The following is a 14,336-nucleotide window of genomic DNA, read 5'->3' as shown; positions in this document are numbered from 1 at the left end:
CAATCCAGAGCATCTTTGCATTTTTAAAGAGAACCTGTCATGTTGATAGGAAGCTGAATGTGGAAACAGTGCACAGGCTCCAGCTGCTTCAGAATGTCTGTTGCCTCCATGTTACGGGCTTGATGTGTTCACCGCAACTCAAGCTCTAGTGTCATACTGGCTCCCATTCAGTTTGTTGCAGTTCAAAATTGTTGTTGTGGGTTTTTTGTTTTTTTTTCCTAACTGCCAAAGCAATTAATGGATCAAGTCCTGGGTACATGAAAAACTGAATTTCATTCAATGAACCAATAAGGCAGTTGTGTTCCTCTGGAATAGTACAGATCACTAAGCCCAGCATGAAACATGGGGGTGCTAGGACACACTATTCTTAGTCAAGGGGATCTGGCTATGGAACAAACTTCCAGAAGGAATTAAACAAATCCAGAGTCTTCCCACCTTGAGGAAATGCTGTAAAGCCTTCTTCTTTGGGGGGGGGGGGGGGGGGGGGCTTTCTGACATAATGAGAATGACACAATGCTAGCACTTTCTATCCTCCCCTTGCCACTCTTCTCCCCCCCCCCGCCCCATCCCCAAACAAACTCTACTCCAGAAACCATTTTATACCCCCAAAAGGAGAGAACAGCCAGACACCCTATGAAGTCCTCTAGAGACTTTGTTAAGGTAGGTTGTAGCATCCTAGTCATTGGAGGTATTTCAGAATAGATTAGACAAAGGGCTGTGAGGGCTGGTCTTGGTTCTACCTGAGGGCAGGGGAATGGACTATGACTTCTTGAGGTCCCTTCTGCCCTACATTTCTGATTCTATAACTGCCAATCTGTTTTAGGTGGAAGGTGCCTCGGTACTATGGTGATAGTGGCATTATAAAATCCTCAGGTAGAATATGCTAGTAGATAACGGTCTGTACTTCCCATTCATAAAGGGCCTAGTTGTTTAGCCAGTTGGTTCTATTTACTAAATGTCTCTTAAAATGAATGTTCATTCATTTTTAGAAATGCCTGTCACTGAGTATCTCATTCATGGTGGATGATGCTGGGTTCTCACTCCAAGAATGCCAGCCTTGAGTTCCAATTAACTTCCCAAATGTATGAATTTGGGCCTGAATGCAGTCTTTAAACTACTTGGCTCTGGCCACACGAACCAGCCAAACAGCTAAGCTGGGCGAATGTTCAAATCTTGTTGCCAAACTCTGTTTAAAGGCCAGTGTAAATGGGGGCCAATGGGAGCTTCTGTTTCACTGATTGATCAGACTGAATCCTCTGCTAGGAAGTAAGTTTGAAATAAAAAAATGCAGTTCAGCATTTTAATGCTTACAAGAGACAAGATATGTCATTTTTGCCTTAGCTGTATTTTTATAACACTGTTTAGTGCTGTATTATTCACGGTTAACCCCAAAAAGTTTTGAAAACAAGTTTTGAAAGTCTCCTGCTGCACAGCATTAGTATGCATGATCAAGGCGTTTCCTGTCTTTAACCTACAATACCTATGCATCAGATTGTCAAAGCAGCAGCTTCTAGTTTGCTTATTTGCTTTTAGACACACTTACTCACTCATTCTACTCTTTAATTAGATACTGTGATTAAAATTTTATGTATTTCATTGCAGTTTTCCCTTTTTAAAAAGCTACAGTTACTGTTCATGGTGTCAGCTATAGAAAATCCCATAGCTGGAATCTGAGCATGTGCTAGGAAAAAAATCCTAATGCTGCAGAATAGAAATGTACATAAAGTTAAATGGGATGAGGTGAAGATTTTTTTTATTTGGTTTAAGGCTAATTACCGGGGTGGGGTAGAGAAATGATTTTGTGCTTTTTACTGCTCTATTATGAGATGTCATGGCTACCTCAATTTCCCCAAATATTTTACTTGGTCGGTCTTTTGGTTTTTGTGTGTTGTTTTTTGCGTTGTTGTTTTTTATGCATTACAGATATCACGTCTTCACTTCCCTTCCTTAATTCCACATCTCCTCCCCCATCAACTGACAGCTGGGAAAATTTGCCGGTTGTAGCTTTTTGTGGTACCACTATCGCTTTTCAGTTCTCCAGCAACATGCAGATAATTACTAATGTTTGTATAAAACAATTTGTTCCAAGTTTCTGGACAGGAAAGAGAGGCTGTTCATACCTGAACAGGAAGTAGTAAAGGACAGACTGTATGGAGCAGCGGCACAACTGTATTATATATTTAGGGTATAACAGAGTTTGTATTGTAAGCCCAGTGTTGGTCCCTGCTATAAAAATCAGATCCTCAATAAGTAAGTTAGATCTTGGGCTGAAACAGAATTTTTGTAGAAAATGTGAAGTGACTCAAAATTGTTCCTTAAGGACACCCTAACAATAGAGCTACTAGGGTTTTTTTGGATGTGTTTGAAAGTGACACATAGTTAGAGCTGTCACATATGTTATTGGACTCCTCCAGCAGAGATCTAGTGCCTCCTAAGGCTCATTGCGGATCTCTACTCAATGCAGACCTCAGACAGCCCATAAGCAGTTAACTCTTTCCCCAGATTTAAAATCCGGGACTAGATAGGGAGAAAGCAAGAGGCGAGTGGTGGGAGAATATCAGGAGGCCACATCTCCCTCTCCCATTTGTGTGGACTTCTGAAGTCAGCAGAAGGGGAAAACCCCTCAGATTCTTTGGTGAGCGGGGCTGATGAGCCTCCAGTCATAAAAAGCTCATGTGGCACCAAATTTTCCTAACCCTTTAGCTCACTGGGCATTTCTGAGCCACCCAAAGTCTCCACAAGCCTTACTAGGGTTGTTACTTCCTAAGGGGAATCTGCTTTCCTGTAGAGCAGACAGGGAAGGAGTCTTCATTCCCACAAACCACTCTATGGGTGGTTTTCCTTGGTTCTACTGACACCTCCTCCTCCTCTCCCCCCCCCCCCCCCGCCAAATCCTTCTACCAGCCATATCTGCCCTTCCTGTGAACCTTGGAAAGAGATCTCCAGTCCTTCAAACATTAGGAATAGACAGGAGGGCAGCTACTCTCCAAATCTGAGAGAAAGGCGCACTGTTCCTGAGGACCTGAACATTTGCAGGAATAGCACTCTTGTCTTGCAGACGTTAGGGAGTCCGGTATATTAGGACACTCTCCACAGAACAGTGCTTCAGGACCATGGTTAGCAGGAGACTGTGGCAAGCAGAGTAAGGGGACATTCCCTTGCCTCGGCATCTCCTATGATCAGCTTGGTAGGGTCTCCTTTCTTGTGGACCATCTGGAGTTTGAAAGAACAAGACTCCTGTCCCACAGACCGGGGGACCATCTTAAAAACTAAGTAAATTCCCACAAACTTTAAGATTAAAGTTAAAGTTCCTGGCATAATATCCTGGCTTAAGGATGCAGCTGCTAATATTAACTAAAAAGTAAGTTAAACAGGAAATGCAGTCACTGAAATAAAAACCACAACCTGAACTCTGTCCAATATAGTTGCAAGCATGTAGCATTTGCAGTGAATCAAAGTACTGTACAATTTCCTTTAAATTGGTAATAAGAGTATTTGTTCATTTGGTATCTTTACATGGAAAGTCAGTTAATAGAGGAAAGGTGCAATATGCATTGCTGGATTCATTTATGGAGTGTCTTGATTTAAGGACCGGTTGTACCACTCTCCTCAAACATCTGTCCTTGATTTTTGCATTTGATCCTGCATTTGAGTGAAAATTGTCCTGCAAATTACTGTAAAAATGAAAGATGTCCTGTTAAAGTGATGTCCTTTTAATTATAGTAAAATGTTTGCTTGAAAGTAATTAACATAATTGATAACTTTCAAATAAGATTGTCTGTTGCTCTTTGAGGTTCGAAAAGGCAGAAGCATAATATTAGTTATCTCCCTAAGATCAGTGACAGAAGGGAAACCTAATTTTCTTGACATACGTGGAAACTAAATCTGCAGTGGAATGCATAGAGAATTGAATTGAACCAAACCCTATTTGGACCATAGTGTTATGACTGCCCATATTTGTGAAGACCTGTTTTAGGTGATAGATTGCCGATATTCATGTCTGCAACTATGAGATTTTGTCTATCTTCTTTCCTGCTGCAGAGTTCAGGTTGTGGTGGTTTGCATGTGTGTGGCTTATTGTGGAAGTGCAACCTTAACATCTTGGGGTTTCTGACATTTGCTTTGCCTAACCTTGAAAGGGAAAATGTCTGGTCTGAGTCGATATGTGCCTGAAACCTTAACTTCATTTTAAAGTTTTGGGGGTTTTGGTGTGGAAATGTATTTCTGCATTGTAGTTCACCTTTAAGGAGAAGAACTTCAGTTTTAATTGAGACGTAAGTCTGTTTCCCTGTTGACGGTTTAAGGTACCATGTTTACCTCAAAATTTCCTTTAAGCTAAATCTTTACTTAAAGAATAGGTATAGTAAAGGAGTCGTTGAGGATTTTTATAGAGAGCTGACACTGTTTCAGTATCTCTTTTTTGTGACTGTCTCTAGGTTGGGACTGCCATCTTAAACGGTATTTTACTTTCAGCAGGGAGCAGAGGCCAACAGTCGTGAGCCTGATGAGAACTAAGAATTCAGAATCCATTAGACACCATGGGAAGTTAGAGTTAAGGAAACTTTTTAAAATTGTATGTGTTCAGATTAAGTTGCTTTTACTGATGCTTAACTTAAATAGCATTTAACTTGATAGCTCTTACATTTTTACTTAACCGCCTGTTGTTTTTTTCCACTGGAAAAATGGAATGGAATCTGATTTGGTTTTTGTTTGGTTTTTTTTTTTTTTTAAGCCTAAATCTGCCTCATAAGGCTGCTAAAATGGTAGCTTTCTGTTAGATTCTCTTACGATATTCACTTACAATGTTAGACGTTCTCTGCTCTAATTAGATGTAGTGGTTAGCATATAGTTTCAGTAACAGTTTAGTTTTCTTTTGAATCATGTCTGTTTTATAATCAGGAAATCTTACTCAGGTTCCAGAACAAAAAAGGGCTTTGATTTCTTCAGACTGTTCCTGTTGTAATAAGATTTGCATAATCCAGTATTGATTTTTTTCCTATATGGATTTAATATGAATAATCTGTTTTCCTACCTTGAACCAAAAGAGTGCCCATGCTTTGATCCCATTTCCAGACTATAGAATGGTATTAGTAATCACTACTGAGTGGCTTGACTCTGCTAGGCAAGCATCTTTATGTCGAACATGAAGTACAGTTCTTGACTGCTTTAGAACTGTGGTTTCTAAAGTCTTCAAAAGAAACAAAAATGACTGCCTCCCTTCTGTGCCATAATCTATCACAATCTTACCAGTACCAGAATATTAATCTATCATTTTTTCATTGCATCTTTTCCTTTTAAAGTTTACTATAGGCTGACATTCTAATGTTGTTTAGAGATATTTCCTTAATAGCGTCAAAGAGATATAAAGGGGGTATCTTAAAAATATAATCTGTGTGTGTGCTTATATCTGCACCCTTCATTTGCTACAACTGAATTGTGCTAAAACCTGAAAATCTCTTTGCTGTCTCTTTCCTTCATGCATGGCTTGATGAGGCAGTCAGCTTCAGGTAAGAGTATATTACCAAAGTCCAGTGACATGATTTGTTAATATTATATGCCTGTCTTCCCTCAACTGCTCTGAATTCATAAATGTAAGTTCCATTAGCCTTGGACAGTGTTTATAATCCTAAACTCTTGGTGCGTTCCTGTGGTTAACACACCGCATGCATTCTGTTTTCAAAATGTTTCTAATTCATGGCTTCTTACATGAGAAGGCTTATGTAAGCAAATACTGTCAGCTACTGAGGTTCTGTTCTTGATGCAACTAGCTTTGTGAATGGCACGGAGGGGACAAAGGTGGAGACAGTCCTTTTTTGGTCCTGTGACTACAACTTCAGTCTCCTATAGGCAGTCTGTCTAGGCAGCAGTGAAAGTGGGGGTAAAGCTACCTTGAGCTATTAAAGGCCTCCCTCCTAATGTTTGTGGGTCTACCAGGCCTGCTGTATTCCCAAGTCTGATTAGGCCAGAGTCCCCACAGAACCACCGCACGAAGCAACCACCTAGTCTTCTAGAAATGGAGCAGGGAAGAGAGATCAGAATGAGGTCTGTTAATGCCTTTCTAGGCAGAAAAGCCAATCACAGCACTTGAAGGACTGGGATTTAACCAATGGTGACCTCCCTCACAGAGAAGGGCTTCACTGCCTGGCAACGGCTGTGCCATGCCCCAGCGATGTAACTCCAGCCCTACTCAATCTGGGCTGTCCTTGAAGGGCTAACCCTCTTTCCTCCCAGAGGAAGTAATCTTATGGTCACAGATGGGACTGGAAAACCTAGGTTTTATTCCTGGCTCTTGCCTGCACTTCGTGACCTTGACAAATCACTTAATTTCTATCTGTTTCATTTTCCCAAATTATAAGCTAGAAAATATGGCTTACGTGTCAGATGTGCTGTGTCTTGGTTCACTAATACTTGTAAAGAGCTTTAAGATTTTGTAGATCCTCAAATTAAAAGGTACTATCCATTTAGGTTCTTAAATTGTTACCAACTACTGTGGCATCTGATCCCCTCGGAGCACAGGCATGTCATGCTGAATTTTAAATTTTACACCTACCGAGTAAGCCTTCAGTCCATAGCAAATTCACTGGGCACAGGGAAGGACTGGAGGATCTGTGCAATGTATGCTTTGGTAATGAGCATTACAGACCTATAGCTCGTAAGCCTACTGAGTAGTAAGTATCTAAGCACTTCCTTAGTGATGGTGTTACACGCTGCCTTGAATTTTGGACAGCGATACCCTCAAGGTTATCTCTTGAACGGTAGTTTTTTTTAAGGATTTCAGTTTTCTAACAATCGCTCCTTTCTAGAAAAGAATGAAATTCAATGATAGTACAAGTCAAATTATTTTTGACTTTCTTCAGTTAAAAACCAACCAATTGTATTGAAATGTTTTCTGTTTTACAGTTAAAACTTGCTAATTTTTCTTCTATTGAGGAAAAGTCCAGGTTTTGCAGTAGGTTAGTGCACTGCCATTTTACTTCAGGTCATTTAGGGTCAAATAGCAACATTCACATTTTTAACAAGTTCAGATAGGTTTTGGGACTTGAAGCTTCCAAAACCGTGTTTATTACTTCAAAGAAGTGAATCCAGAATGGCAGCCCCAAGATGTGAAGCTAAGCTTTGCAGGGTAAAATCTATCTGCCAGGTTTTTTAAAGTGACTGTTTCATACGCAATGCAGAATCGGCTAGTCTTGGAGGATAGAAAGATCCTAAGGAGAGGCTCCTTATCCAGACTCGAGTTCAAGGTTTGGGATGGAGCAAGGTTTTGGCCACTTCTGTATTTTCTACCAACTGGCCCCAGTTGGCTGTCACCCAGACACAGGTGCCTGCAGACGCTGCTACTTAAAAGCATGTAACTGGCATGCTATCACAATCTTAGCAAAATGTATGACTGACCCCTGCATGAGTTTGCTTGCAACCAATAGAGTTGCAAATAGAGTTCAGATAGCGGTAGCTCAAGTCTCTGGTGCTTGAGGGCAGTTACTGTTGGAAATAAAACCTCACAATAGAACTGAAGTAAGCACCGGTGGCCTACCAGTGCAGCCACAATATATTATGTGCCTTATTACAATGTACCAAGTCTATAGACAGGGTCCCCCCTCCCTCCAGTGTTCCATTATTAGTCCTATTTAGCTTTGGAAATACTGTAGTTAAGTACTGGAAATGTTTGGGTTTGTCCAATCCATGTTATGGGATTCTGCCACTTAAAGTACAGAGAGGCCTTTACGAATCAGTTTTTTCACAACTACGTAGATCAGTTTTTCCAAACTTGGGACGCCGCTTGTGTAGGGAAAGCCCCTGGCGGTCCGGGCCAGTTTGTTTACCTGCCACGTCCGCTGGTCCGGCTGATCGCGGCTCCCACTAGCCGCGGTTCGCTGCTTCAGGCCAATGGGAGCTGCTGGAAGCGGCATGGGCCGAGAGACTTACTAGCTGCCGCTTCCCGCAGCCCCCATTGGCCTGGAGCAGAGAACCGTGGCTAGTGGGAGCCGCGATCGGCCGGACCTGCGGACGTGGCAGGTAAACAAACGGGCCTGGCATGCCAGGGGCTTTCTCTGTACAATCGGCGTCCCAAGTTTGGGAAACACTGAGGTAGATGAATTGATGACTTTTTCCAAATACATTATACTGCCCCCGTTCTATGTATATATCTATTTACATTATTTGACACAGCATGGGATATAACTGTAATACAGCACAAGATACACAGGCTCAAAAAGTCCTGACTTTATGTGGGCAAATTTCACTCAACAGGTGGACTCTCTGCAGGTAAAATGTAGGCATTTCATGCTTTGTATGTATATATATCTCCTTACTATATGTTCCGTTCTATTCATCTGAAGAAGTGGGCTGTTGCCCACGAAAGCTTATGCTCAAATAAATTTGTTAGTCTCTAAGGTGCCACAATTACTCCTGTTCTTTTTGAAGAGGTGAAATCCACCTTCAAACCTGGAACCCAGGCATAGGTCTGCAACATGTTTTGCCACTCTGTGCGTGCGCCCCCCCCCCCCCCACACACACACACACACACTTCATGGAGACTTTCTTGGTTAAAGGCTGAAATGACTGCAACCCCTTCACACAATTTCTATGGTATATTAAGGCCACTGAAGTAATCATAGATTTTGCCTGCTCCCAGTTCCCACCCTCTGCGCCATTCTCTGTGGAGAACACCAGCCCCTTTGCAAACAAGTGTGGAAGTTCCCTGTTCTTTGCTCTGCCAGGAGCATCACCACACTGAAATGGGTCTGTGCACGGAGGTGAATTCCCCCTCCCCCCCAAGAACTCTGCAACGTAAACTGGGCTTGTTAATGTTCTGTATAATTCAGGCTTTCTAATCAGAGCCTCTATGTTTAGATTTTTGCCCTTCCACCATTCTTACGGCCTTTGTGTTGCAAGCAACTATTTGTCTAGCAGAGCAAAATGTGATGCATTTTCATACATGGCCTTTTAAGCTCCCAAAATGGCCACAGGAGGTTTCTACAAGGGAATTTTATGCCCTTTCTGCATACCTATGGTTTTTGAGTGTGATGCTGTCTCTGCAGCTGTCAAACTGACCCCTTAATATTGACTGACTTAACTGATCTAGGTGAATTCTAAGAACTAACCTCAGACCTCTTCCAACAGCTAAGATTAGTCTCACTAAGTTATGTGACTTGCTCAGCATTAAGGTTCTTTTTGTTTTTGTTTTTTTCTTCCTTCAGAGTAGCTTTAAACCTGTGGTCATAGTAGCTAGCTTATCACTACAGTGTACTTGAAAAGCAAATATTAAGTACACTTTACCTGTGCCCCAACCAGTTTTGTTTTTTAAGACATTTCTCTTTAAAATTGAGACTAGTCTGCTCTACTATGAGGAAAGGTAAGTTTCAGAGCAAGAATGCAGGTTAAAACCTTCATGCTGTGGTTCATTGGAGGTTGATGCTCTTTATCTTTCAAGGTGGAGAGAACCACTTATATTGCTCTCGAATGCTGTTCACGTGCTCTTCCAAAAAACATTGGCAATCACACCCATCCACCTCCCCCGACAGAAGCTTTTCTCCTTGTTTTTTTTCTAATTAGATGACAAGCACAAAAAACCCTTCCTGAGATAATACAGAAAAGTAGTGACTGTCCAGTAATAAATAGGGCTACCTGAAATCCCACAGCTGTAGTATATTCTCAATGGGAATGTTCAAAGACACAAGATTTAGCCTCAATAACCAGCGGGACTTGTACATACAGTTCAAAATTTTCAGGAGCACGATTAGTGCTTTTTGGTACCAAACCTGAAATACCCTAAAGGGCCTGATTTCAAAAAGTGCAGAGTACCCACTCAACCCCATTCTAAAGTTTCTCCTCTTGGACATTCAAACTCTAGTAACGCTTGGCAATCTTGGTCCTGCTTGCATTTAGAAATCATTGACTGACTGTCAAGGATACTTTACTTCTCAAACATGTTGTTTTTATTCCTATTGCTGGACTCTTCACCTGTGATTAAATGTTAACTCTTGTTTTTAACAGATCAGATGCCTAAAAGGCCAGAAAGGCTTCTCCGACCAACCCACTTTTGATGGGATTCACATTGTCAACCATTTGATAGGAGATGATGAGTCATTTCATTCTTCTGATGAAGATTTTATAAGTAACTCCATACAGGAGGATAGGGTCCATTTTCATTTACACAGAAGGACTGGACAGATGACTTTGGCCCCAACTGTGGTAGATAGCAGTGACAGTGATACTGAAGAAGGTGTTCTAGACACTGGGGATACGGACAAGATTATTCCAAAGCAAAAGAACCAGCAAAGAATGGAATCCTACTCTACTACTGTGTGATCATCACTGTGACTAGCATCTAAGACTTCAGATTTCTTTTAATGACTAAAAATGCCTAGCTCTTGGATTAGATAGCTATTGTGGCTTATCTGACACATTTTATATATAATAGATGTATATATGTATACACACACTTTACTGTTTGCCTTCTACCTTTGCCAAATCTTCATCACTGACATACCATAGAGTAGATTGGGAAGAAGTTGATGGATGACTGTTCTAACAGTATTACTGAATGTACCTTGTTTTAGAAAATGCAAATATAGAATTTCTTTAAATGCATAATCATTTTGCCATTCATAAACTTGGGAAATCTTTTCTTCAAAAGAAACTGCTCTTGTGCAATATTTTATACTCCATGAACTAATGTGTTCTTTTTACATTGTTATCCATTTGTGATCAAGATGGACGTTCGCAAACTGGCTGATCATGGTGTATGTCTGATTATTTTTTGTTGTTTGACTGTTTGGTTTTAATTAAAAATAACTATTATTGGAGACCCATAAAAGGCTCCAAACACAAGCCTTTATTTCTTCTGTTTTTAAATACAAATTAATGGTCACAAATGTCCAAAAGGTTTTTAAAAGCATTCTGACTTTTTTTTATTTTTTGTGCATCTGCTATTGATGTGTTGCTAATAAAAAACCTGGTCAAAGTATGTTAACTACAATGTTTATTTTGTACATGTTTATATCTCTCTGCAGCAACCTGAAAATGTATATTACACATTTTATATGAGGAATGTAAATGTTGCAAAATGGCTACTTTGGCATTCTAACAGGAAAATGAATTCTGTATATACATACTGATAGTGAGTTACAAAATAAAGGCAAAACACTAATCTTAGATTTAATCTGTTTAGCTACTGACACTAGCAGGTTCATGACTAACTAAAATGCTTGTTCAAAAACAGACTAAACTTTTAACTTCATATATATAACTATAATAAATTTTTCATGATTTAACATTTGTTGTAGCACTTATTGCTTAGTAATAACTAATGTCTGTATCCTAGAGATTCAGTAGGTGATTGCACAGTGCAGATCCAGAGAGTAGTTCAGATAAAGATGGAAAGTATTTTTATCTGGCTTTAAATTAACTACAGTTCCAATGACTGATTGTTCAAAGCAGTAAAAACAGATATCTATAGTAAGTTATTCTGAGGAAGATCAGTACAAGAATATCTAAGAACCAAAAAGCTAATATTAGTGCAATGAAGATGCACATGATTTAACATGGAGCAATGAGAATGAATGCATGCTGGGTGACTGGTCACCCCTAAAGGAAGCCCTGATTAGATCTCAAATTCTTCCTGTCCTTTCCAAGGCCTTTTGATCAAAATGACTTGCTACTTCTGTCCTGCACAGCATTTTAGACATTAGTCTCTTAGACTCTTCCTAGCCCAGAATATTTCTTGACATAAATGTACCACTGCAATTCTCCTCAATTACAAATTCTGTGGAAGTATGTACTGTTAATATTAGCAGCTGGATTGCTTGTGATTTGAAAGGAATTAAATGATACTGCAGGATTATGGCACAAGCTTGCTTCCTCTAGAAATATTAAAGTTCATCTAGGTATTTAAGCATGTGCTTAGAGTTAGACATATGCTTATGAGCTTCAATGGCACTACTAATGTGCTGATTTAGGCACATTCTTAAGGACCTTGCTGAACAGGGGCCCTAGAGTCCAAGTCCCCTATTGGCCACTTGCATCTCCTTGGCTTTTAATTTTGAAGATTCCTAGTCTTTTTGGAATAAGGCCAATATAGGATCCTTTTTCACTTAATGAGTTAAACTAGTTACAGAACCTGACAATTTAAAGGAAACCCACTCCATGGAAGAAGTGAGCTTTGGGCATCTTGGCCACACTATACATATGTAGGTCATATCCAGGCAATAACTGACCATAAAATGGGCAGGTGACACCTTCGAAGTTAACTATTACTTGAGTTCCTGCTACTCCTGGTCTTTGCCTCCGTTACTTTGAGTTTACATTATCTTCATCAATGACAATATATTTCTCATCACACATGATGGGCACCGCATTTCAAGAAAGATGTGGAGAAATTGGAGAGGGTCCAGAGAAGAGCAACAAGAATGATTAAAGGTCTTGAGAACATTTCCTATGCAGGAAGGCTGAAAGAATTGGGTTTGTTTAGTTTGGAAAAGAGAACACTGAGAGGGGATATGATAGCAGTTTTCAGGTATCTAAAAGGGTGTCAAAAGGAGGAGGGAGAAAACTTGTTCACCTTAGCCTCTAAGGGTAGAACAAGAACCAATGGGCTTAAACTGCAACAAGGGAGGCCTAGGTTGGACATTAGGAAAAAGTTCCTGTCAGGGTGGTTAAACACTGGAATAAATTGCCTAGGGAGGTTGTGGAATCTCCATCTCTGGAGATATTTCAGAGTAGGTTAGATAAATGTCTATCAGGGATGGTCTAGACAGTATTTGGTCCTGCCATGCGGGCAGGGGAGTGGACTCGATGACCTCTTGAGGTACCTTCCAGTCCTTGAATCTATGAATGAAGTTTCACCCTATTGCAATAAACATTTACTGTTTTAACACCCGAACCCTGCTAGAAATGTGTCAAAGCAAAAATAATCTGAGCTCTCTTGCTCACTAACATTTAGGTGACAGTTGCCTTATTTTCCCCTAATAAGCATCTGTCCACCTTTGTTTGCACATGGATCACTGGCACTCATGTGAATAGATGACAAATTATTCTTTGCCTATCAATACCAGCTGCAAGTCTCTCTTAAAGGTAACGTTCTGCATTAAGTGGCAGGAGCAAAATTCAGTTAGAGGATGGTCGTAAAATCTTTTTTTGTTTGAACAGCAAAGTGTTATGATCTTGCAATAACTGCCTGACTGCCCAAGTGATAGTGAATGAGCCTAATTGGTAAGGGCTGTTTCCTGAACTTTGTTTATATACATGTTAATAGCCTAGATTGTTTTATTCATGCTGCTACTTTCCATTTCATTATCAAAATATCAGTGAAAGAGTACTAGTGAGGTTTAAACCTGATCCAAATAGTTGAATTCTACAGAATAGCTAACTGCACTACAGTGCACAACCTTACCTGACTGGGACCTTATTTAATAATTCTCTTAAAATTGAAATCTTACCATACATTAGACTGGAAAATTATAAATTTGAGCAAATTAAATGATAAATAGGGTGGGTGGGTGTATACAGTTAGTTTTGGGCCTGAGAACCAGACCAGGAGCTAGGCTGGGAAAGGGAGTAGCAGAGAAACGCAGTGCTATGGAGCCAGTGAAACAATCAGTCTCCATTTAAGTTATATTTCATATCTGGGGGTGAAAATGCTTGTTTCCTCTTTGGCACTCTGAGATGACAGAACGTAGGGCGGAAATCAAATCGGTATCTTAGATGTCTGTATACTAATGTAAGAAATATGGGGAATAAGCAGGAAGACCTAGAAATGCTAGTTAATAAACACAACTATGATATCGTTGGCATTGCACAGACTTGGTGGGATAATGCATATTATAGGCTAGAATATTGGTATGGCAGGGTACAACTTGCTCAGGAAGGATAGGCCTAGGGGAAAAAAGGGGTTGCCTTTTATATCAATAATGTATACACTTTGACTGAGGCTGAGATGGACATAGGAGACAGACTTGTTGAATGTCTCTGGGTAAGAATAAAAAGGATAAAAAACCAAGGGTGATGTCAGGGTAGGAGTCTACTACACACCACCTAACCAGGAATAGGGGGTGGATGAGGCTTTTTTTAGACAACAATATCATGCAAAGCACAGGGACTTCAACTACCCAGACATCTGTTGGAGGAAAATAACACAGCAGGGCACAGATTATCCAACAAGTTCTTGGAATGTATTGGAGACAAATTTTTATTTCAGAAGGTGGAAAAAGACAATAGGGGAGTGGCTGTTCTAGATTTGATTTTAGCAAATAGGAAAGAACTGGTTGAGAATTTGAAAGTGAAAGGCAGCTTGGGTGAACGTGATCATGAAATGATAGATTTCGTGATTCTAAGGAATG

At 40.2% G+C, this 14,336-nt stretch overlaps 1 protein-coding gene across 15 annotated transcripts in view; it reads left to right on the top strand.

The window, feature by feature from the left end:
- The window catches only part of EVI5 (ecotropic viral integration site 5), a 128,689-nt gene extending 117,416 nt beyond the window's left edge, over nucleotides 1-11,273 (top strand). For all 15 annotated transcript variants that reach the window (XM_065555553.1, XM_065555550.1, XM_065555545.1 and 12 more), the window contains one exon: nucleotides 9,994-11,273. In XM_065555553.1, the coding sequence (XP_065411625.1) occupies nucleotides 9,994-10,308 (315 nt within the window). In that variant the 3' untranslated portion in view covers nucleotides 10,309-11,273. The remainder of the gene's footprint in view (nucleotides 1-9,993) is intronic.
- The last annotated feature ends 3,063 nt before the right edge of the window (nucleotides 11,274-14,336 follow it).

This window comes from Chrysemys picta, chromosome 8 (assembly GCF_011386835.1).
Source record: "Chrysemys picta bellii isolate R12L10 chromosome 8, ASM1138683v2, whole genome shotgun sequence".
Classification (NCBI taxonomy): Eukaryota; Metazoa; Chordata; order Testudines; family Emydidae; genus Chrysemys; species Chrysemys picta.
Note: the sequence above shows the minus strand (reverse complement) of the source record. Positions and strands in the feature narration are given on the sequence as shown.